General features: G+C 35.5%; 2 protein-coding genes across 2 annotated transcripts in view; one reads left to right on the top strand and one right to left on the bottom strand.

Moving 5' to 3' along the window:
* The window catches only part of ADAM2 (ADAM metallopeptidase domain 2), a 166,026-nt gene that overhangs the window by 59,612 nt on the left and 80,830 nt on the right, over window positions 1–25,584 (top strand). The window contains exon 11 of the mRNA XM_064583829.1: window positions 14,625–14,761. Within this exon, the coding sequence (XP_064439899.1) occupies window positions 14,625–14,761 (137 nt within the window). The remainder of the gene's footprint in view (window positions 1–14,624; window positions 14,762–25,584) is intronic.
* LOC123841501 (heterogeneous nuclear ribonucleoprotein A3-like) lies at window positions 23,744–25,228 on the bottom strand. The gene has a single exon (XM_045871083.2). It carries the CDS (start codon window positions 25,192–25,194, stop codon window positions 24,127–24,129), a length of 1,068 nt encoding a protein of 355 aa, XP_045727039.2. The 5' UTR covers window positions 25,195–25,228; the 3' UTR covers window positions 23,744–24,126.

Here is a 25,584-nt window from a genome sequence, read left to right as displayed (position 1 = left end):
GGGAGGGTTTCAGCATAGGATTTTGCAGGGGACACAATTCAATCCATAGCAGTAGACTCTAAGGAAAGATGTGTTATGAGAAATAAAGAGGAATATTAAATGATAATCAAAGGAATTGAAAAGAAAGACATAGCAATCATAATGTTGTATGCACCTAGTTACATTGCTTTAAAATGTATAAAGCAAATGTGAAAGAATAAAGAAAAAAGATATCCATAATAATATTTGAGAATGAAGAGAAATCTAATTCAGCAATGCTCTATTTTCCATTTTGTTGAAACATATTTAAAGACCTTATACCAAAGAGCAGCAGAATTTTATTTTTAACTCCATTAAAGTATATTTAATATAAAAATTTATGCATATTTAATATACGTACTTTGATAGGTTTATCATATGCATAAATCCATAATACCTTCACTTAAAAAAAGGAATAAACATATCCATCACCACCTTCACTTCAAACAAAGGAATAAACATATGCATCATCTACAAAAGATTTCTCCTCTTCCCTTGCTTTTTTTTAATTTACTGAAATAAATAAAATAGTCATAAATAAAGCAGTATCAATATAAAATGATAGAAATCATACAGAGAATATTTTCTGACCACTGTGGATTAAAATTAGAACTAAATAATAGAAAGATCACTTAAAACCTCTAGAGGTTTGCAAATAAAACATGAGAAATTAGAACTCATTTTGAACTAAATGACACTAAAAATGACACAGAATATCTAAACTCCTGGGATGCCAGAAAAAAACAGAACTGAGAACATCGTAGCTCTAATTATACAAATTAAAGATAGATTAAATGTAGATGATCTAAATCCAATTTCAAAAAACATATAGTTACAAGTTAAACTGAAAGACCCTAGAAAGGAGAAAGTAATAAAAAAATAATATTGACTACCAGTGAAAAATACAAAACATGTGTATTATGGAGAAAATCATCAAATCCAAAAGTAATTAGTTTAAAAAGATAAATAAAATTGATAAATCCCAAGCAAAACTATTATCCTACATCAAAAAAAGCAAATAAATTATCAAAACCTCATTGAGAAAAAAGGTACACGATCACCATGGATCCTACATATATTAAAAACAAAACAAAGCATATTCTCAACTAATGTATGGCAATAAATTTGGATAAAGTTAACAAATTTCATGAATAATAAACTCTATTGAATGAATAGGAAAGAAAATCTGAATAAACATTGACCTATTGAGTAATTGAATCTTAAATAAGACTTGAAAATGAACAAACACACAAAAACACTAGGTTCAGAGGACCTCCTTGAGGAAGTCCCCAAAAGTTTTAGTATCAGTGTAAAACAAATTCTTCTAGAGAAGATAAAAGGAGGGGCTGTTTCTTCGCTTGTGTTATGAATTGAGATTTATGACAATTATATTTTAGCAAAGAGAATTCTGCAATCTATCAGAAGAGTAACACAACATGACCCAAGTAGGAATTATTCCAGGAATGCAAGGTTAATTTTATATTCGAAAATCAATCATGATTTACCATACCAAAAGAAATAATAGGTGCAGAAAAACATTTGGTAAAATTAGAACCCATTTATGACAAAAAAAAAAGAGATAAAACTGTCAACAAACTAGATACAAAAAGGAACACCTTCAAGAAATTTTTGTCCACTCTAATGTCTTGAAGCTAATCACTTATATTTTCTAATATGAACTTGTTTTTACCTTTCAATTATAGATCTATATAAACCACATTAAAATAACTCATTTGGTGTGAGTTAGGAGTCAAGGATTATTTATTCACATTAGGTAAGCAGTCACTTCATGGCACTTAGTAAAGAGGTTATTTTTCTTTCACAGAATTAGAGTGGTGCCTTTGTTAAATTAAATCAGATCATAATATTCCTAGTCTCTTTCTGGAATCTTTTATGATCATTGGTCTTTTTGTCTTTCCACCAACACCACATTGTCTTAGTAACTATAGTTTTATAGTATATCATCAACAATGGTACTATAAATCCTACTACTACTTCTTTAGACTAATTTAGGTATCTTAAGTTCTTTGCATTTCTGTTTTAAAATCAGCCTGTCAATTTCAACAAAAAAGTTTGGATTTTGATTGGTTTTTAAAACTGAATCCTTAGGTCAATTTGAGGGAGAGTGACATTTTAACAATACTGAGTCCTCTTATCCATGAAATGGATAAACATGTGTGGTTTATTCATATGATGTAAGCAATAAAAAGAACTATTGGTACACTCAATAACTGATGGATCTCAAAAACTGTAGGTTGAGCAAAAGAAGGCATGATGCCATTTTATAAAGCTAAAGTGTAGCTAAAGATAAGCCATATTGTTAAAAGTCAGAATAGAAGTTACATTTGGTGGAGAGGTAATCCTTGGAAACTTGCTGGAGAAAGCTTCCTGAGTGATAAAAACATTCTGTATCTTCTACAGTGTAGTACTTATGCAGGTTTGTGACACATACACACACTTCATAAATATGTAGGTATATGTGTATGCACATATAATATGTATAAATTGCAGATGAATGTGTATATATGTGTAAATAAATATTCTGTATATACATATGTGTATATTTACATAAAACTGCAACAAGACACTAAAGATTTGTACACTCAGCATGAAACCATCACACAAAATAAAATGTTATGAATAATTTTGAAAATACCCAATAGAGGTCAAAAATATTTTAATTTCAACTATTAACTGTTTTCTCTTTTATGTTTCAAATCCATATATATAATGCCAGAAATTTTAAACCTGAAGAGTACAAAAATACAGAATATGGGGTGCCAAAGGAAAATTAATGTATCAGTATTAGTAAAAAGCAGCAAAATGTTCTTCAAGTAAAATAGATATGAATTTTAAATGATTCATTACTTAGGATTAAACAAAATTTTAATTGCCTTATATAATTAAACCTGAAATCATATGTACCTAACTAAATACCTACAAAATACACAAAGCAAACACTGAAAAAATTACTAGCCCAAATAAATCATATTTGGATAGTTAATTTTTCATACCAAAATTTAGAAGATTTGGACAATATTAGCAAGCTTTATCTGAAAGACATATATAGAAGCTTGATTAGAGATTAGAAGTTTTTACTAGCATGTCAGGCACATTTGTAGAATAATCACATATTGCACAATAAAGGAAGTCTCAATCAATACTTCCTTGTCTGCCAATTTTTTTAGTCTCGTGATTGGTGCATAAGAAGCCTTAATAAATGTCAATTACTGTTATTATTTTACAACTATTGTCCTAAGCAGGTATTATTTGCAAAAAGCAACTTGTCTACTTAGTTGTAATATTTTTCCTAAAATATTTTTTAATTTTTTTAATTTTTAATTTTTAGTTTTTTAAAAATTTTATTTTACTTTATTGTTATGTTAGACAACATAAAATACATCATTTGATTTTGATGTAGTGATCCACGATTCATTGTTTTCATATAACACCTAGTGCTCCATGCAGTATGTGCCCTCCTTAATACCCATCACCAGGCTAACCCATTCCCCCTACCCCCTCCCCTCTAAAACCCTCAGTTTGTTTCTCAGAGTCCATAGTCTCTCATGGTTCGTCTCTCCCTCCAATTTCCCACCTTTCATTTTTCCCTTCCTTCTCCTAATGTCCTCCAGGTTATTCCTTATGTTCCACAGATAAGTGAAACCATATGCTAATTGATTTTCTCTGCTTGACTTCTTTCACTTAGCATAATCTCCTCCAGTCCCATCCATGTTGATGTAAAAGTTGGGTATTCATCCTTTCTGATGGCTGAGTAATATTCCATCACATATATGGACCACATCGTCTTTATCCACTCATCTGTTGAAAGGCATCTCGCCTCTTTCCACAGTTTGGCTATTGTGGACATTGCTGCTATGAACATTGGAGTGCATGTGGCCCTTCTTTTCACTGCATCTGTGTCTTTGGGGTAAATACCCAGGAGTGCAATTGCTGGGTCATACGGTAGCTCTATTTTTAATTTTTTGAGGCACCTCCCCACTGTTTTCCAAGGTGGCTATACCAACTTGCATTCCCACCAACAGTGCAAGAGGGTTCCCCTTTCTCCACAACCTCTCCAACATTTGTTGTTTCTTGCCTTGTCAATTTTTGCCATTCTAACTGGTGTAAGGTGATATCTCAATGTGGTTTTGATTTGAATTTCCCTGATGGCTAATGATGATGAATATTTTTTCATGTGTCTGTTAGCCATTTGTATGTCTTCTTTGAAGAAGTGTCTGCTTATATCTTCTGCCCATTTTTTGACTTGATAATTTTTTTTTGGGTGTTGAGTTTGAGAAGTTCTTTATAGATCTTGGAAATCAGCCCTTTGTTTGTAGTGTCATTTGCAAATACCTTCTCCCATTCTGTGGGTTGCATTTTTTAAAAATCCAATGTTAAATATAACTTTACTTTTTCCATTATTTTATTTTCAAAACAGAAGTAATCATAACAGTATTCTGTAGGAAATTCTCATACTCCAGTCCATACCTTTTTCAATTTTTTCATACTGGTCTGTTATGGACTAAATCATGTCCTCCTAAAATCCATATATTGGGCACCTATGTGGCTCAGTTGATTTAGTGAGTGCCTTGGCTCAGGTCATGATCCTGGGGTACTGGGATCGAGTCCCACATCGGGCTCCCCCTGCTCTGAGGGGAGCCTACTTCTCCCTCTCCCTCTGCCTGCCACTCCCCAGCTTGTGCTCTCTCTCTCTCTCTGTCTAATAAATAAATTTAAAAAATCTTAAAAAAAAATTAAAAAAAATCCATATATTGAAGCCCAAAGACCCATGTGACTATATTTGGAGATTAAACCTTTATGGAGATAATTAAGATTAAAGGAGATTATAAGAGTGGATCCCCAATTCGATAGAACTGGTGTTCATATAAAAAGAGGAACAGACAGCAGAGATACCTGTCTGTACACACACAGAGGAAAAACCATGTGAGAACACAGCAAAAAGGCAGCCATGAAAGAAGGATCCCCCCAAAAACTAACAATGCTGGTACTTTCATCTTGGACTTCTGATCTTCAGAACTATGAAAAAATAAATTTGTTATTTAAACCAATCCAATCTGTATTATTTTGTAATGGCACCCTGAGCTGATAAGTAGAAGTCCAATGTGAGATTGTCATAAAGAGAGTATAAAGAAAGGTCATCTCGAAAACTAAGCCATGTTTTTGATCCTATATACAATGAAAAGAAAGGTCAAAATACATGCAGTAGTAAGAAGATCGAAAATAAAGAAGCAGTTGCATGGGGTGGGGGAGGAGATTACTTTTACACAAATAACTAAAGTAGAATTTTTGAATATCATTTTTTTCATCTTACTGAGCTATAAAAGATAACAGGGAATGGGACAGAATAAGAAATGATTATAGAGAGGAGGAGGAAGATGGCAGAGGAGTAGGAGACCTAAATTTCATCTGGTACCAGGAATTCAGCTAGATAGGGATCAAACCATTCTGAACACCCAGGAACTCAACAGGAAATTGAAGAAAAGAATAACAAAGATTCTCTGAACAGAAAAGCAACCACTTTCTGGAAGGTAGGACGTGCAGAGAAGTGAATCTGAGGTGATATTTGGGAAGATAGACGGCGGGCGAGGGGGCCTCCATCAGCTGCTACCAGCAAGTGATAGAGCAGCAGAGCACAAAATTGGAACTTTTAGAAGTTGGCTCCGGTGTGGGATGTCACTCCAGTGGCTAAGCGGGGGGTGAAACCCTTGCTGGGACAGTGCGGTCTCAGGACCCTCAGGGTCACAGAAAGACCGGGGTGCCTGAGTGCAGCAGAGCTTGCAGGTATTCAAGTGGGGAAGCCGGCTGCAGAGACGGAGCCGGGGCACAGGCTCTCAGCTCAGGGTTGCCATAAACGGTGATCTGCAGCACAAGGGGGCCACTGCTCCTCCAGCAGGGACACAAGTGGGAGATCCGGGGAGACTCTGCTTCCTCTCCCAGGAGGAGCAGTGTGGGAGCACACCACAGGACTCTGCTGGGTTTGAAGACTCCACACGGGGTCGTGTGCCAGAGATAGAGGCACTCAGTTGCGGGCTGGGTGAGCATGGAGTGCAGCTGGAGACCGGGGAGATGGGAGTGATTGACTGCTTTTCTCTGGGGACTCACTGAGGAGTGGGTCCCCGAGTTCTTGGCTCCTCTGGGGCGGAGATTGGGAGGCTGCCATTTTCACTCTCATCCTCCAAAGCTGGACGGAAAGCTTTCAGGGAACAAAAGCTCCCAAGAGCAAACCCGAGCAGATTACTTAGCCCAGACGGCAAGGGCGGGCAATTCCGCCTCCAGCAAAGACATCTGAGAAGCATGGCAACAGGCCTCTCCCCAGAAGATCAGCAAAAACAGCCAGCCAAGGCCAAGTTTACTGATCAATGAGAATGGCAGAACTCCAGCCCTAGGGGAATACTGTACATAGAATTCATGGCTTTTTCCCCAGGATTCTTTAGTCTTTCAAAGTTAATTTTTTTTTAACTTTCTTTTTCTTTCTTTTTGAATTTTTCTTTTTCCCTTTTTCAACCAACATCTTATCAATCCCTTTTTTTAAAAATCTTTTTAATTTTTCATTTAGAGTCAATTTTCATCTTTACAGTCATATTCCATCCATTCATTGTATTAACCCTTATTTTTGTATATATATAAGCTTTTCTTTCTTTAAAATTTTGGGAGGCATTTCTAACAGACCAAAATATGACCGATATCTAGTGTGTGCCACTGATATATGCACCAGGCTGATCATATTTGATCATATTCTGTTTTTTTTTGGTTTGTTTGATTGTTTTTATTTTTTTCTTTTTCCTTTTTTTTTCTTTCCCTTTCTTTTCTTCTGGTTTCAAGGTCTCTTCTGATTTGCTTAGTGTATATTTTTCTGGGGTCATTGTTACCATGTTAGCATTTTATTCTCTCATTCATCTATTCTCCTCTGGACAAATTGACAAGACAAAAAAATTCACCTCCAAAAAAAGAACAAGAGGCAGTACCGACTGCCAGGGACCTAATCAATATGGACATTAGTAGATTTTTGGACTACAGTTCAGAATGATGATTTTAAAGATACTAGCTGGGCTTGAAAAAAGCATGGAAGATATTAGAGAAATGCTTTCTGGAGAAATAAAAGAACTAATATCTAACCAAGTCAAAATCAAAAGGCTATGAATGAGGTGCAATAAAAAATGGAGGCTCTAACTGCTAGGATAAATGAGGCAGAGGAGAGAATTAGTGATATAGAAGACCAAATGATGGAAAATAAAGAAGCTGAGAAAAAGAGAGATAAACAACTACTGGATCATGAGGGCAGAATTCGAGAGATAAGTGATACCATAAGCAGAAAGTATATTGGAGCAAATTATAGCAGAGAACTTCCCTAAATTGGGGAAGGAAACAGACATCAAAATCCAGGAGGCAAAAAGAACCCCTCTCAAAATCAATAAAAATAGGACAACACCCCGACATCTAATAGTAAACCTTACAAGTCTCATAGGCAAAGAGAAAATCCTGAAAGCAGCTCGGGAGAAGAGATATGTAACCTACAATGGTAGAGACATTAGATTGGCAACAGACCTATCCACAGAGACCTGGCAGGCCAGAAAGGACTGGCAGGATATATTCAGAGCACTAAATGAGAAAAATATGGAGCCAAGAATACTATATCCAGCTAGGCTGTCCTTGAAAATTGAAGGAGAGATAAAAAGCTTCCAGGACAAACAAAAACTAAAAGAATTTGCAAACACAAAACCAACCCTACAAGAAATCTTGAAAGGGGTCCTCTAAGCAAAGAGAGAACCTAAAAGTAACATAGACCAGAAAGGAACACAGGCAAAATACAATAACAGTCACCTTACAGGCAATACAGTGGCACTAAATTCAAATCTTTCAATAGTTACCCTGAATGTAAATGGGCTAAATGCCCCCCAAAAAAGACAGAGGCTATCAGATTGGATAAAAAACAAGACCCATAATATGCTGTCTGCAAGAGACTCATTTTAGACCCAAAGACCCCCAGATTGAAAATGAGGGGGTAGAAAACCATTTACCATGCTAATAGACACGAAATGAAAGCTGGGGTGGCAATCCTTATATCAGACAAATTAGATTCTAAACCAAAGACTGTAATAAGAGATGAGGAAGGACACTATATCATACTAAAGGGTCTATTCAACAAGAAGATCTAACAATTGTAAATATCTATGCCCCTAATGTGGGAGCAGCCAATTATATAACCAGTTAATAACAAAAGCAAAGAAACACATCGACAACAATACAATAATAGTGGGGGACTTTAACACCCGCCTCACTGAAATGGACAAATCATCTAATCAAAAGATCAACAAGAGCCACACTGGACCAATGGATTTCACAGATACATTCAGAACATTCCATCCCAAAGCAATAGACTACACATTCTTCTCCAGTGCTCATGGAACATTCTCCAGGATCGATAATATCCCAGGTCACAAATCAGGTCTCAACTAGTATCAAAAGATTGGGATCATTCCCTGCCTATTTTCAGACCACAGTGCTTTGAAACTAGAACTCAATCTCAAGAGGAAAGTTGGAAAGAACTCAAATACATGGAGGCTAAAGAGCATCCTACTAAAGAATGAATGGGTCAACCAGGAAATTAAAGAAGAATTTAAAAAATTCATGGAAACCAATGAAAATGAAAACACAACTATTCAAAATCTTTGGGATGCAGCAAAGGCATTCCTAAGAGGAAAGTATATAGCAATACAAGCCTTTCTCAAGAAACAAGAAAGGTCTCAAGTACACAACCTAACCCTCCACCTAAAGGAGCTGGAAAAAGAGCAGCAAATAAAGCCTAAACCCAGCAGGAGAACAGAAATAATAAAGATCAGAGCACAAATCAATGAAATAGAAACCAAAAGAACAGTAGAACTGACTAAAGAAACTAGAAGCTGGTTCTTTGAAAGAATTAACAAGATTGATAAACCCCTGGCCAGACTTATCAAAAAGAGAAGAGAAATAACCCAAATCAACAAAATCATGAATGAAAGAGGAGAGATCACAACCAACACCAAAGGAATACACACAATTATAAGAACATATTATGAGCAACTGTATGCCAGCAAATTAGATAACCTGGAAGAAATAGATGCTTTCCTAGAGATGTATCAACTACCAAAACTGAACCAGGAAGAAATAGAAAACCTGAACAGACCTATAACCACTAAGGCAATTGAAGCAGTAATCAAAAATCTTCCAAAAAACAAAAGCCCAGGGCCAGATGGCTTCCCAGGGGAATTCTACCAAACATTTCAAGAAGAATTAATACCTATTCTTCTGAAACTGTTCCAAAAAATAGAAACGGAAGGAAAACTTCCAAACTCATTTTATGCGGCCAGCATTACCTTGATCCCAAAACCAGACAAAGACCCCATCAAAAAGGAGAATTACAGACCAATATCCCTGATGAACATGGATGCAAAAATTCTCACCAAAATACTAGCCAATAGGATCCAACAGTACATTAAAAGGATTATTCACCGTGACCAAGTGGGATTTATCCCTGGGCTGCAAGGTTGGTTCAACATCCGCAAATCAATCAATGTGATACAATACATTAACAAAAGAAAGAACAAGAATCATATGATCCTCTCAATAGATGCAGAAAAAGCTTTTGACAAAGTACAGCATCCTTTCTTGATCAAAACTCTTCATAGTATAGGGATAGAGGGTACATACCTCAATATCATAAAAGCCATCTATGAAAAACCTACAGCAAATATTATTCTCAATGGGGAAAAACTGAGAGCTTTCCCCCTAAGGTCAGGAACGCAGCAGAGATGTCCACTATCACCACTGCTATTCAACATAGTATTGGAAGTCCTAGCCACAGCAATCAGACAACAAAAAGAAATCAAAGGCATCCAAATTGGCAAAGAAGAAGTCAAACTCTCACTCTTTGCAGATGATATGATACTTTATGTGGAAAACCCAAAAGACTCCACCCCAAAACTGCTAGAACTCATACAGGAATTCAGTCAAGTGGCAGGATATAAAATGAATGCACAGAAGTCAGTGGCATTCCTATACACCAACAACAAGACAACAGAAAGAGAAATTAAGGAGTCGATCCCATTTACAATTGCACCCAAAACCATAAGATACCTAAGAATAAATCTAACCAAAGAGACAAAGGATCTGTACTCAGAAAACTATAAAATACTCATGAAAGAAATTGAGGAAGACACAAAGAAATGGAAAAACGTTCCATGCTCATGAATTGAAAGAACAAATATTGTGAAGATGTCTATGCTACCTAGAGCAATCTACACATTCAATGCAATCTCCATCAAAATACCATCCACTTTTTTCAAAGAAATGGAACCAATAATCCTAAAATTTGTATGGAACCAGAAAAGACCCTGCATAGCCAGAGGAATATTGAAAAGAAAAGCAAAGCCGGCGGCATCACAATTCCGGACTTCAAGCTCTATTACAAAGCTGTCATCATCAAGACAGCATGGTACTGGCACAAAAACAGACACATAGATCAGTGGAACAGAATAGAGAGCCCAGAAATGGACCCTCAACTCTATGGTCAACTAATCTTCGACAAAGCAGGAAAGAATGTCCAATGGAACAAAGACAGTCTCTTCAACAAATGGTGTTGGGAAAATTGGATAGCCACATGCAGAAGAATGAAACTGGACCATTTCCTTACACCACACACAAAAATAGACTCCAAATGGTTGAAAGACCTCAATGTGAGACAGGAGTCCATCCAAATCCTAAAGGAGAACACAGGCAGCAACCTCTTTGACCTCAGCCGAAGCAACTTCTTCCTAGAAACATTGTCAAAGGCAAGGGAAGCAAGGGCAAAAATGAACTATTGGGACTTCATCAAGATAAAAAGCTTTTGCAAAGCAAAGAAAATAGTCAACAAAACCAAAAGACAACTGACAGAATGGGAGAAGATATTTGCAAATGACATCTCAGATAAAGGGCTAGTATCCAAAATCTATAAAGAACTTATCAAACTCAATACCCAAAGAACAAAGAATCCAATCAAGAAATGGGCAGAAGACATGAACAGACATTTCTCCAAAGAAGACATCCAAATGGCCAACAGACACATGAAAAAGTGGTCAATATCGCTTGGCATCAGGGAAATCCAAATCTTAACCTCATTGAGATACCACCTCACACCAGTCAGAATGGCTAAAATTAACAAGTCAGGAAACGACAGATGTTGGCGGGGATGCGGAGAAAGGGGAACCCTCCTACACTGTTGGTGGGAATGCAAGCTGGTGCAGCCACTCTGGAAAACGGTATGGAGGTTCCTCAAAAAGTTGAAAATAGAGCTACCATATGATCCAGCAATTGCACTACTGGGTATTTACCCCAACGATACAAAAGTAGGGATCCGAAGGGCTACGTGCACCCCGATGTTTATAGCAGCAATGTCCACAATAGCCAAACTGTGGAAAGAGCCAAGATGTCCATCGACAGAGGAATGGATAAAGAAGATGTGGTATATATATACAATGGAATATTATGCAGCCATCAAAAGGAATGAGATCTTGCCATTTGCAACCATGTGGATGGAACTGGAGGATATTCTGTTGAGTGAAATAAGTCAAACAGAGAAAGACATGTATCATATGATCTCACTGATATGAGGAATTCTTAATCGCAGGAAACAAACTGAGTGTTGTTGGAGTGGGGGGTGGGGTGGGAGGGATGGGGTGACTGGGTGATGGACACTGGGGAGGGTGTGTGCTCTGGTAAGCGCTGTGAATTGTGCAAGGCTGTTGAATCTCAGATCTGTACCTCTGAAACAAATAATGCAATATATGTTAAGAAAAAAAAAAGAAGAAGAAGAAGAAGGTAGCAGGAGGGGAAGAATGAAGCGGGGGAAATCGGAGGGGTAGACGAACCATGAGAGACGATAGACTCTGAAAAACAAACTGAGGGTTCTAGAGGGGAGGGGGGTGGGAGGATGGGTTAGCCTGGTGGTGGGTATTGAGGAGGGCACATTCTGCATGGAGCACTGGGTGTTGTGCACAAACAATGAATCATGGAACACTTCATCTAAAACTAATGATGTAATGTATGGGGATTAACATAAGAATAAAATTTAAAAAAAAGGAAAAAAAAAAAAGAACTTATGAAACTCAACACCCAAAGAACAAATGATCCAATCAAGATATAGGCAGAAGACATGAACAGACATTTTTCCAAAGAAGACGTCCAAATGGCCAACAGACACATGAGAAAGTGCTCGACATCGCTTGGCATCAGGGAAATCCAAATCAAACCTCAATGAGATATCACCTCACACCAGTCAGAATGGCTAAAAATAACAAGTCAGGAAATGACAGATGTTGGTGGGGATGCGGAGAAAGGGGAACTCTCGTACACTGTTGGTGGGAAATGCAAGCTGGTGCAACCACTCTGGAAAACAGCATGGAGGTTCCTTAAAAAAATAGTTGAACATAGAGCTACCCTATGACCCAGCAATTTCACTTCTGGGTATATACCCCCAAGATACAAATTTAGGGATCTGAAGGGGTATGTGCACCCCGATGTTTATAGCAGCCATGTCCACAATAGCTAAACTATGGAAAGAGCCAAGATGTCCATTGACAGATGAATAGATAAAGAAGATGTGGTATATATATAAACAATGGAATATTATGCAGCCATCAAAAGGAATGAAATCTTGTCATTTACAACGACGTGGATGGAACTGGAGGGTATTATGCTGAGCGAAATCAGTCAGTCAGAGAAAGACATGTATCATATGACCTCACTGATATGAGGAATTCTTAATCTCAGGAAACAAACTGAGGGTTGCTGGATTGGGGGGGTGTTGGGAGGGATGGGGTGGCCGGGTGATAGACATTGGGGAGGGTATGTGCTATGGTGAGCGCTGTGAATTGTGTAAGACTGTTGAATCACAGATCTGTATCTCTGAAACAAATAATACATTATATGTTAAAAAAAAAAAAAGATAGCAGGAAGGGAAAAATGAAGGGTGGGGAATTGTATGGGGAGAGGAACCATGAGAGACTATGGGCTCTGTGAATCAAACTGAGGGTTCTAGAGGGAGGGGTGTGGGGGGATGTGTTAGCCTGGTGATGGGTATTAAGGAAGGTATGTATGAATGGAGCACTGGGTGTTATACACAAACAATGAATCATGGAACACTACATCTAAAACTAACGATGTATGATGATTAACATAACAATAAAAAATTAAAAAAATAAAAATAAAAACTAATGATGTAATGTATGTTGATTAACATAACATAATAATAGAAAAGAAAAAAAGATGTGATTGTAGAGATATATTGATTGAATAACTGCTAGACCTTTTCTACATTATCCTGCAAAAAAGAAAATTTATAAATAACTACAGTAATAATATAACACACTATTATATTATTATTTATAATATCCAGTTATTTAAATTCTTGAAATTTAGTAGAATCCTCAGAATCCTTCAATTTCTTTCCTACTCTTCCTCCCTCTCCCTTTCTCTCTCTGAGAATGGGTGGTACATTAAACTGTGGTAATTTGATAAATGGACCATTTGTTAATATGTATGCAAGATATAGGAATTTTGCCATACTTTAGGGATAGTAATAAAAAAAATTCAATTGTCACTCAGACTTGAAGGAAAGGACAATGTCATTTTACTAGGGTCACAGACAGAAGGTAGAGGCCTCCACTCAAGGATTCAGACAGTTATAGGTACCCTGGCAGTGATGGTAATAAATACCCTTCTCTTTTCTTAGCCTGTTCCTCTCTTTAGACCAAATCAAGTTAAAAGCAGAGGGTAAAGGAACCCTTTAATATAATCTACTGGTGTTACCTTCTGGGTTAGAGAGCTGCAGGGTTGATTGAGAGAGGCAAACAGAAGATACCAAAATATATTCCTAGAAACCAATCTTGAAGTATATTCAACAAAATGCTATTAGATCTATATGAGGGGATAGTGTGATTTTTGGATTTTTCTTAAACTGTGTATGTTTTAGTATGGTTAAAATGTGCTATAATAAGTATCCTATATTCACAAAAAGAAAAATTATAAAGGTACTTTAGTTTTGAAAATGAAGTTTAAACAACCATGGTAAGTCAGCATTTTTAATTTCAGTCATTATTTAGCTTAATTCAATGGGTTAATTTATGATTTTTTTAAATGTATGGAAGATTTACATAAAATATCTCAAAGTAATTAAATTATAAATGAACATAACCTGTTAATAATTTGACACTGTATGTGTGTATATGTGTGTCTAAAGATTTTCCTTTGTGAGTACAAATATGACTATAACAATTGTTATATATAATTAACAAGTTATTGGGGCAATATTTTTCTTGCCCTGATGCCACCAAGTGAACCATGCATTTACATTTTGGTAAAATTTCAGATCTCACTTTTTATGCTTTTCTCATATTGTTAATGGTACCTGTAACATGTTAGACCAATATGGATGGCACACCTGTGGTTAATATATTAGATGCCTCTATTCAATTTTATTGAGTGATTATTTTTAATAATTACATTATTTTCCAGGTAAATGAATCATCTTCTAGAATGTGAGTGTGTACATGTGTGTTCTTTTTTTCCAGCACCCCAGAACCATAAGTCTGGAATCGCTTGCAGTTATTATAGCTCAGTTACTGAGCCTTAGTATGGGAGTAGCTTATGATGATGTTAACAAATGCCAGTGCTCAGGAACTGTCTGCATAATGAACCCAGAAGCAATGTAAGATGCTCTACTTTTATATGCTTTATATACCTAGTTTATATAAAAATAAGTTTGGTGTAATTAATTTAAAAAAGTCTAGGCTGCTAAAATAATTACTAATGGTCAAATATAAGCTGCGTCCAACAATGCCCAATGCTGCATGTCTACCTCACTGTCCCTTGTAATCTGATACCACACTTGCTTTGTCATATATTATCTACTTCTACACTTATCATTAAGTCACTTGCCAGATTTTATAATCTAATGCATGATTTGATAAGCTAAATACAGGCTTGTGAACACTATAAAAGAATGATTTATTAGTTTGGTCTTGTCTGCATGAATTTTATTTTGCCCTCTCAACCTGAAGTCTTGGCAAATCAGGAGTGATTTCAGAGGTGCTGTTATTCAGCTTTTTCTGTTACTAGAGAAGGCCTTTCTGCAGTATCCTTGACATGCCTCAAAGACCTAGTGAATTTGATGTTATCATCATTATTCTTAGAGTACAACAGTGAGATTTCATAGAATTAGGACCAAATAGGGGGTTTAGGGAAACCATCATCCACTCAACGACTAGAGCTAGCCTTTAGCCTTTCTGAATGACATTTCTCACAGCCATTTTCTGCTTCTCATATGTCTTAGAAAATCAAGCCCCATTGCCTACAGCAACAAAGTTGATAACATCACATTCTCTCCATTCCTTCACTTCTGCTTCCACAATCATTTCTTAAGAATACTTGCAATCAAATTTTTATCTCAGGCTCTGATTTGGCAGAGACTCATATGAAAATAGTTATCTCAGAAGGGGCTATAGAACAGCATTATCAACAATAGCCAAATTATGGAAAAACCCAACTGTCCATCAACTGATGAATGGATAAAGAAGAGGATATGTGTGTGTGTGTGTATACATATATATGTATATATATACAATGGAATATTACTCAGCCATCAAGAAGAATGAAATCTTGCCATTTGCAATAACATGGAAGGAGCTAGAGTGTATTATGCTAAAAGAAATAAATCAGAGAAAGACAAAAACCATATGATTTCACTCATATGTGGAATTTAAGAAATAAAACAGATGAACAGGGAACAAAAGGAGGCAAAGCATAAAACATACTCTTAACTATAGAGAAAACAAACTGAGGTTGCTGGAAGGGAGGTTGATGGGGGATGGGCTAAATGGGTAATGGGTATTAAGGAGGGCACTTGTTGTGTTGAGCACTGGACATTATATGTAAGTGATGGATCACTAAGTTTTACTCCTAAAATCAATACACTATATGTTAACTGACTAGAATTTGAATATAAATTTGAAACTACAACAAAAAAGAAGGGGCTATAGAAAGCAAGGCTTTTTAAATAATTATGGACCTGAAACAATTTATGATTTGGCGACAACAGGGATGCCTTTAGCAGGAGATGATATAGAGAGAGGGTGCTACAGGTCCATGCTGTGATGCAAAATGTTCATTCTTTGGCACTTATGATCATTAAGATACAATAAAAGTAAAGCTATTCCTGATAGATTAGGTTACATGTGGAATTTCTGACAAATATAAGAAATTTGTAGTGCAGGTCCCTAGAGTTCTTTGAAGCTCTTGGTGGGCTACTGCACACTTGTAGAGTTGAGCATCCATCCAGGAAATAGTGACAATGTTACTAAAATTGATTATTTTCATCTTAATTTGGTATATTCAGATCTCTAGAATTATAAGGTCAAGCGGGCCTATTAATCTATCTAATGACAATATGGCATATCTGGTAGCTAACTAAAAATATCCAGACAGTGTAAGTAAATAATATGAACAGGGATCCCAGAGCTCCATGTCACCTATATCTTTTGCACCAATATTTCTCAATCACTTCACATCAATGGCTACATGGGAGTTCCCTAAAACTGGCTGGAGAGGAAAAAGAACCTTGTCTTATTTCAATAATATCTACTTTCAATATGTTAGGCGGAAGAAGCATGTGAATTGATTTAGATGGGCACAAAGTATGCAGATTTTTATATCTATCTTAAGTTCAAGTCCCACAAGAAGTACTCAATGACCAGGTCAACATTTTAAAATTCACTAATGTCAATCAGCTTCTTCCTTAGGCAAAATATGTAAAAGGGGCCTTAAAATAAAGGTAATGACCTCTTCACAGGGGCAGGCTTCAACCACTTTATTGGAACACCAGCTTCCTGACCATCTAAGGACAATTCCATTAAATATTCTGTACTTCTCTGTGGTCCCAGCAGAATGGAGCCATAATTGTCATCTCAATAAAACACACTTATGTTGACTTTTCCTCATTCTCTCTTTTTGTATTCCTACTCCTTTAATCCTGTTTCCTAGTATCATGTCCCAAATAAATTTCCTACAATTAAATTCATTCCTCTTTTTTTGTTTTGTTTTTGTTTTATTTTCATTTTTCTGGTTAATCTAAGTATAGATAGATGACAGTGTATGTACTTCTTAATAATGTTGAACACTGCCTATTAAATATTTATTTATTTATCTTTGACTGCATTATAGCTTTTACAATAATGATATGTTATTTGTGATACTGATTACAATGATAATAATGGTTATGATGGTGAGGAAATGATAGGAAGGGCTGGAAGACCTGAACTATTAATAGCTTTTTGGACCCTCCACTTCCTCTTAAATATTGTCAAATATTCTTTGTTCAATTTTGAAAGTAGTTTACTTTGTTGAGATGCCTGAATTATTCTCATCATGGTTAGAAATCTTCAAAGTGCAGTGTTTCCTCAATTGTTTTCTTTGGGGAAATTATTAGGTATAAATAGATTGGCATATACTATTCTTTCCAATTGCACCTCTTTATATATGACTATAAAATTTCCAATTGTTTGTAGCAAGTATACAGAAATTTTATTGATTACATTGAGGTTGTTTCCTACAGTTTTGCTAAATTAATTCTGGAATTTTAATTTAGCTTTATTAGAATTTTATACTTGTACAATCATATATTGTATATACAGTTTTACATTTTTTTCAATCTTCATATTTTTTTCCAATTCCTATTTTTTGCCTTACTACGGTGTTTAGGACCTTTAATACAATGTTAGATAGAAATGGAATGAGTGGCTATTTTTCTTGCTTCTAATTTAAGAGCAAATCTTTAATCCTTCACCATTAAATATATTAGTTGAAAGATTTTCATAGAGGCTTTTACTCAGATTGAGGAAGTTCTTTTTTTATTCTTTGTCCAAGTTTCTGTCATGAATAGATTTCATTATGTATCGGGGCGCCTGGGTGGCTCAGATGGTTAAGCATCTGCCTTCGGCTCAGGTCATGATTCTGGGGTCCTGGGATCGAGCCCCACGTTGGGCTCCTGGCTCAGTGGGGAGCCTGCTTCTCCCTCTCCCTCTGTCTCCCCCCCCCGCTCATGCTCTCTCTCTCTCTGTATCTCTGTGTTTCAAATGAATAAATAAAATTAAAAAAAAAAGATTTCATTATGTATCAAGATGATTATGTGTTGTTATTGTTGTTTTTACTTTTTTCAGTTGATATGTTGAAATACATTTTATTGATCTTCAATTGTTTAAATAACTTGTTTTCCTGGGATGAACCACATTTGGACATGATGAATAATCCTTTTCGTGTATTGCCCTACTTGTTGCTGGATATTTCTTCCCTAATATTTGCCTCTATATTTATGAAGGACATTGGTCTTTAGTTGTTTTCTCTTGTAATTATTTTGACTGGTTTCATTATCAGGGTGATATTAGCCTCCTAAAATTTCCTGAAAGTGATTTGGAAAATTGATATTAATTCTTCACAAATTATTTGATAGGAATTCATCAGTGAAGCCATATGGACTTAGACTTCTCTCTCTGGAAAGGTGTTTAATAATTAATTTTTAAGATATGAGGATATTTAGTTGAGATTTAAAAAAATGTTTCCTTGAAATTAATTAATTTGTCATAAATTTTGCATTCAGTATAGCTAACATACAGCATTATATTGTTTCAGGTGTACAATACAGTGATTCAACAATTCCACATATCACTTAGTGCCCATCACGACAAGTACACTCTTAATCCCCACCACCTATTTCACCCATCCCTCCCATATACCTCCCCTCTGGTAACCATCAGTTTGTTCTCTATAGTTAAGAGTTTGGTTCTTAGTTTGTCTCTGTTTCTGTCTGTCTGTCTCTCTCTCTTTTTTTTTTTTATCTTTGCTCGTTTGTTTCTTAAATTCCACATACAAGTGAAATCATATGGTATTTGTCTTTCTCTGACTGACTTATTTCGCTTAGCATGATACTCTGTAATTCCATCCATGTCATTGCAAATGGCAAGATTTTGTTTTTTATGGCTAAATAATATTCCATTGTATATATATATATATATATATATACATACCACATCATCTTTATCCATTCATCAATTGATAGACACTTGGCCTGCTTCCATAATTTGTATATTGTAAATAATGCTGCTATAAACATAGGGGTGGATGTATCCCTTTGAGTTAGTGTTTTGTATTTTTTGGGTAAATACTCAGTAGTGCAATTAATGGATCATAGGGTAGTTCTATTTTAAACTTTTTGAGGAAGCTTTATACTGTTTTCCTCAGTTACTGCACCAGTTTACATTCCCACTAATAGTGCACCAGGTTTCCTTTTCTCCACATTCTCACCCAAATTTGTTTCTTGTGTTTTTGATTTTAGCCATTCTGACAGATGTGAGGTGATATCTCACTGTGGTTTTGATTTACATTTCCTTGATAATGAGTGATGTATAATATCTTTTCATGTGTCTGTTGGCCATCTGGATGTCTTCTTCAGAGAAATGTCTGTACAAGTCTTCTGCCCATTTTTTAATTGGATTATTATTTTTAATTGGTTTATTTGTTTTTTATAAGTTCTTTATATATTTTGGATACTAACATTTTATCAGATACATCATTGACAAAAATCCTCTCCCTATCTTCTGTAGGTTACCTTATAGTTTGTTGATCATTTCCTTTGCTTTGCAGAAACATTTTATTTTGAAATAGTCCCAATAGTTTATTTTTGCTTTTATTTAGTTTGTCTCAGAGACATATCTAGAAAAATGTTCTTATGAGTAATATCAGAGACATTTCTGCCTTTGTTCTCTTTAGGGATTTTTATGGTTTCAGGTCTCACATTCAAGTCCTTGATCCATTTTGAGTTTATTATTGTGTATGGTGTAAGAAAATGACTCAGGTTTGTTCTTTTGCATGTCACTGTCCAGTTTTCCCAACACCATTTGTAGAAGAGACTTTGTCCCATTGGATATTCTTTCCTGCTTTGTTGAAGATTAATTGACCATATTATTGTGGGTTTATTTCTGATTTTGCATTTTGTTCTATGGCTCTATGTATCTATTTTTTGCCAGTGCCATACTGTTTTGATTGCTCCAGCTTTGTAATATAACTGGAAGTCTAGAACGGTGATGCCTCCACCTTTGGTTTTCTTTTTCAAAATTGTTTGTCTAGTCAGGGTCTTTTGTGGTTCCATAGAAATTTTAGGATTGTTTGTTCTAGTTCTGTGAAAAGTGTTGCTGGTATTTTGATAGGGATTGCATTAAATGTGTAGATTGCCTTAGGTAGTATATTTTAACAAAATTTATTCTTCTAATCCATGAGCATGGAATGTCTTTCTATTTCTTTGTGTCATCTTCACTTTCTTTCATCAATGTTCTATAGTTTTTAGAGTATAGGGCTTTCACCTCTTTGGTTAGGTTGATTCCTAGGTATCTAATTATTTAAAGTGCAATTGTAAATGGGATTGGTTCCTTAATTTCTCTTTTTGCAGGTTTCTTATTATAGAAATGCAACAGATTTTTGTACATTGATTTTATATCCTATATAGGTTTTATAACCTCACATTCTTTTTTTCAGTTTTAGTAGTTTTTGGTGGAGTCTTTCAGGTTTTCTGTATGTAGTATCATGCCATCTGCAAATAGTGAAAGTTTTCTTCTTTACCAATTTGGATGCCTTTTATTTCTTTTTGTTGTTAATTGCTGTAGCTAGGACTTCCAGTACATGTTGAAAAAAGGTAGTGAGAGTGGACATCCTTGTCTAGTCCTTCACCTTGAAGTGAAAGTTCTTAGTTTTCCCCCATTATGATATTCACTGTGGGTTTTTCATATATGGCCTTTATTATATTGAGGTTTGTTCCCTCTATCCCTACTTTGTTGAGAGCTTTTATCATAAATGGATGTTGTGCTTTATCAAATGCTTTTTTTGTGTCCATTGAAACGATCAAAAGGTTTTTATCCTTTCTCTTACCGATGTTGATTGCTTTGTAAATATTGGACCACCCTTGCAACCCAGGAATAAATCCCACTTGATTGTGGTGAATGATTTTTTAAATATACTGTTAGATTCAATTTGCTAGTATTTTATTGAGGAATTTCTCCATCCATTTTCTCCTGTGATATTGGCATGTTTTTCTCTTTTTTAGTGGAGTCTTTATCTGATTTTGGTATCAGGGTAATGCTGGCCTCATAGAATGAATTTGGAAGTTTTCTTTCATTTTCTATTTTTCTGGAATTGTTTGAGAAGAATATTAACTCTTCTTTCAGTGTTTGGTGGAATTTGCCTGTGAAACCATCTGGCCCTGGGCTTTTGTTTGTTGAAAGTTTTTTGATTACTGATTTGATCTCCTTCCTGGTTATTCTTCTGTTCAAGTTTTCTACTTCTTCCTATTTCAGTTTTGGTAGTTTATATCTTTCTGGGAATTTATCCATGTTTCTGGGTTGCCTAATGTGTTGGCATATAGCTTTTTATAGTATTCTCTTACAATTATATTGCTTTTCATAGTATTGTCTTACAATTGTATTTCTGTGGTGTTGGTTGTTATTTCTCCTGTCATTTGCGATTGTGTCTATTTGAGTCTTTTTTTTTAAATGAGTCTGGGTAGAGGTTTATCAATTTTGTGGATCTTTTCAAAGAACCAGATCCTGGTTTCATTGATCTGTTGTTGTTGTTTGTTTGTTTGTTTGTTTTTTAGTTTGTATCATTTATTCCTGTTCTAATCTTTATTATTTCCTTTCTTCTGCTGGTTTGGAGTTTCATTTGTTCTCCTTTTTCTACCTTCATTATGTGTAAGGTTAGGTTGTTTATTTGAGATTTTTCTTGTTTCTTAAGATAGGCCTGTATTGCTACATACTCCACCCTTAGAACTGCTTTTGCTGTATTCTAAAGGTTTTGGATCATTGTGTTTTCATTTTTGTTCTTTTCCATATACTTTTTGATTTCTTCTTTGATTTCTTGATTGACCCATTCACTGTTTAATATGTTATTTAACTTGCATGTATTTGTATTCTTTCCAGATTTTTTCTTGTGGTTGATTTCTATTTTCATAGTGTTGTGACCAGAAAAGATGCATGGTATGACTTTGATCTTTTAGAATTTGTTGAGGCATGTTTTGTGGGCTAATATGTAATCTATTCTGGAGAATGTTCTGTGTGCACTTGAAAAGAATGTGTGTTCTGCTGTTTTAGGGTGGAACATTCTGAATATGTTTATTAAAATGATCTGGTCCAATGTGTCATTCAAGGCCACTTTTTTCTAGTTGATTTTCTATTTGGATGATCTACTCATAGATGTAAGTGGAATGTTAAAGTCCCCTACTATTATTGTGTTACCATTGATTAGTTCCCTTATGTTTGTTATGAACTGATTTATGTATTTGGATGCTTCCTTATTGGGTGCATAAATATTTATAATTGTTCTATCTTATTGGATTATTCCTTTTATAATTATATAACCTAATTTGTGTATTTTTACAGATTTTGTTTTAAAGTCTATGTTGTCTGATATAAGTATTGCTACTCCAGCTTTCTTTTGACATCCATTTGCATGATAAATGTTTCTCCATACCCTCTTTTTATTTTATTTTATATTTATTTATTTATGTATTTATTTATTTATGTGTGTATTTATTTATTTTTAGTTTCAGGCATACAATGTAGTGATTCAACACTCACATACAACACCCAGTGCTTATCACAAGTGTATTCCTTAATTCTCATCAGCTATATAACCCATTCCCCCACCCACCTTCCCTCTGGTAACCATTAGTTTGTTCTCTATAATTAAGAGCATTTTCTTGGTTTGCCTCTCTTTAATTTTCCTCTGCCCCTTTGTTTTGTTCCTTAAATTTCACATATGAGTGAAATCACATAGGATTTGTCTTCTCTGACTGACTTATTTGGCTTAGAATTATACTTTCTAGCTCCATCCTTGGTGTAGATGGCAAGATTTCATTATTTTTTATGGCTGAGTAATATTCCATTAGATATATAATGGAATTATATATCCATTCTTCTTTATCCATTCTTCAGTCAGTGGACACTTGGGCTGTTTCTATAGTTCGGGTATTGTAGATAATACTGCTATAAACATTGGGGTACATGTATACCTTCAAATTAGTATTTTTGTATTCTTTGTGTAAATACCTAGTGCAATTGCTTTATCATAGGGTAGTTCTATTTTTAACTTTTTGAGGAACCTGTTTTCCAGAGTGACTGTATCTGTTTGCATTCCTACCAACAGTGCAGGAGGGTTCCCCTTTCTCCACATCCTTGCCAATAGCTGTTATTTCAACATCCCCTCACTTTTAATCTACAGGTGTCTGTAGGTCTGAAATGAGTCTCTTGTAAGTAGCATATAGATAGGTCTTTTTTATATACATTCTGTCATTTTATGTCTTTTGATTGGAACATTTAGTTCATTTACATTCAAAATAATTATTGATAGATATGTATTTATTGCCATTTTGTTAGTTGTTTTCTCATTGTTTTTGTAGATTTTCTCTGATCCTTTCTTCTCTTTCTCTTGGTCATGTTTTGCTGGTTTTCTTTAGTGATGAATCTAAGTAAGGAAAACCTTTTTTTTAAATCTATTACTTTTTTTTTTTTAGTTATTGTTCAATTTATACAGAACATCTCCATATAGCAGTCTATATTAAGCTGATAGTCACCTAATTTTTTTTTTTGAAAAGTTAAAAATTCCTTAATTTTTTATTCCTGGTACCACTACCACAATTTACAGGGCAATATACCTGATGTAATGAAAAGAAAAAGAAAAAGACAAAGCTACAACAGATAAAAGACCTCAGGAATGTACATCTAATTGACACTACATTGCATTAATCAATAGCTGCACTTTTTGCAAACTGTGGCTATGACAGTCCTGAACAAGAAGGGTTTCCTGTTTAAGCTGCAGTAACCTTCCTGACTATGGATCATCGTTCCTTCTGTGGCAGATTTTTACAGTTCCTCTAATGCATTTGGGACAACTGTCTCAAAGTAACCTGCAGCTTTCCTGACAACTCCTCGCTCTCTCTCCTGCTAAGAACTGTAGCCCTTTTCTTCTGAAATTTTTTTAGAACCTTCTGCTACCATATCCACCACTTCCACCACCAGATCCATAACCACCACCATAGGGACTGCCCGAGCTTCTTCCACCAAAACTGCCCCCCTTCATGGGTCCATAATTTGATTGCTGTTGTCCACTATAATTTCCAAAATCATTATAGTTCCCACCACCACCATAGTTACCTCCAAAATTTCCTCCTTCATTGTAACCATCATATCCTCCACCACCACCTCCATATCCACCTCCTTGGTTTCCATATCCTGGTCCACCACCACCATAGCCTCCTCTACTACTATATCCAGGACCACCACCATAGTTGCCACCATCACCTCCAAATCCATTATAGCCACCATCACCTCCTCCATAACTACCTCTGCTGCCACCACCTCCGCCACCATAGCCTCCTCTTCCACCGAAGTTTCCACCAGGGCCAAAGTTACCACCACCTCCAAAGTTTCCTCCGTGACCCATGAAGTTGCCAGATCCACCTCCACGACCTCTTTGTGATCCAGCTGACTGCATTTCTTGTTTAGAAAGGGCTTTTTTCACTTCACAATTATGCCCATTAATAGTGTGGTATTTCTGAACAACAATTTTGTCAACTGTATCATGATCATCAAAAGTTACAAAAGCAAATCCTCTCTTTTTTCCACTCTGCCTGTCTTCCATAACTTCTATGGTTTCAATCTTGCCATACTTTTCAAAGTAGTCTCTCAAATTATATTCTTCTGTATCTTCTTTAATACCACCAACAAAAATTTTCTTCACTGTTAGATGGGCACCAGGTTTTACAGAATCCTCTCTAGAAACAGCTCTCTTTGGTTCCACTACACGCCCATCAACCTTGTGTGGTCGGGCACACATTACTGCATCCACCTCTTCAACGCAAGAGTAAGTCACAAAACCAAAACCCCTGGAACGTTTTGTTTGGGGGTCTCTCATCACCACACAATCTGTAAGTGTACCCCATTTTTCAAAATGTTCTCTTAAACTATCATCTGTAGTTTCAAAGCTCAAACCACCAATAAACAGTTTTCTCAACTGCTCTGGTTCCTTTGGATCATGGCCCTCCATTTTGAGACCGGACTCGCCTCTTCCAACTCGAGTTCAATATCGATAGTCACCTAATTTTTAACTCATTCTTACTCCTCTCCCTTCCATGTTTAGGTATTTGATGTCATACTTCACATCTTTTTACTTTCTGCTTCTCTTGACTGATCTTTACAGATATAATTCATTTTTTTTTTTGGCTTTTGTTCTTCCTATTTTCTTACTTTTACTTATGATTTTTGTTCTCCACTCACAGTCTCCTTTCCAATTTCTTGTAGGGCTGGTTTAGTGGTCATTAATTCTTTTAACTTTTGTTTGTCTGGCAAATGCTTTATCTTTCCTTCCTTTTTTAAAAAAAAATATTTTATTTTATTACATTATGTTAGTCATCATACAGTACATCATTAGTTTTGA

Source organism: Mirounga angustirostris, unplaced genomic scaffold (assembly GCF_029215605.1).
Source record: "Mirounga angustirostris isolate CCGP_5_RB_7025 unplaced genomic scaffold, mMirAng1.0.hap1 SCAF_2, whole genome shotgun sequence".
In the NCBI taxonomy this organism is placed as follows: domain Eukaryota; kingdom Metazoa; phylum Chordata; class Mammalia; order Carnivora; family Phocidae; genus Mirounga; species Mirounga angustirostris.
The sequence above is the reverse complement of the archived record's forward strand: the minus strand, read 5'-3'. Positions and strand labels throughout refer to the sequence as shown.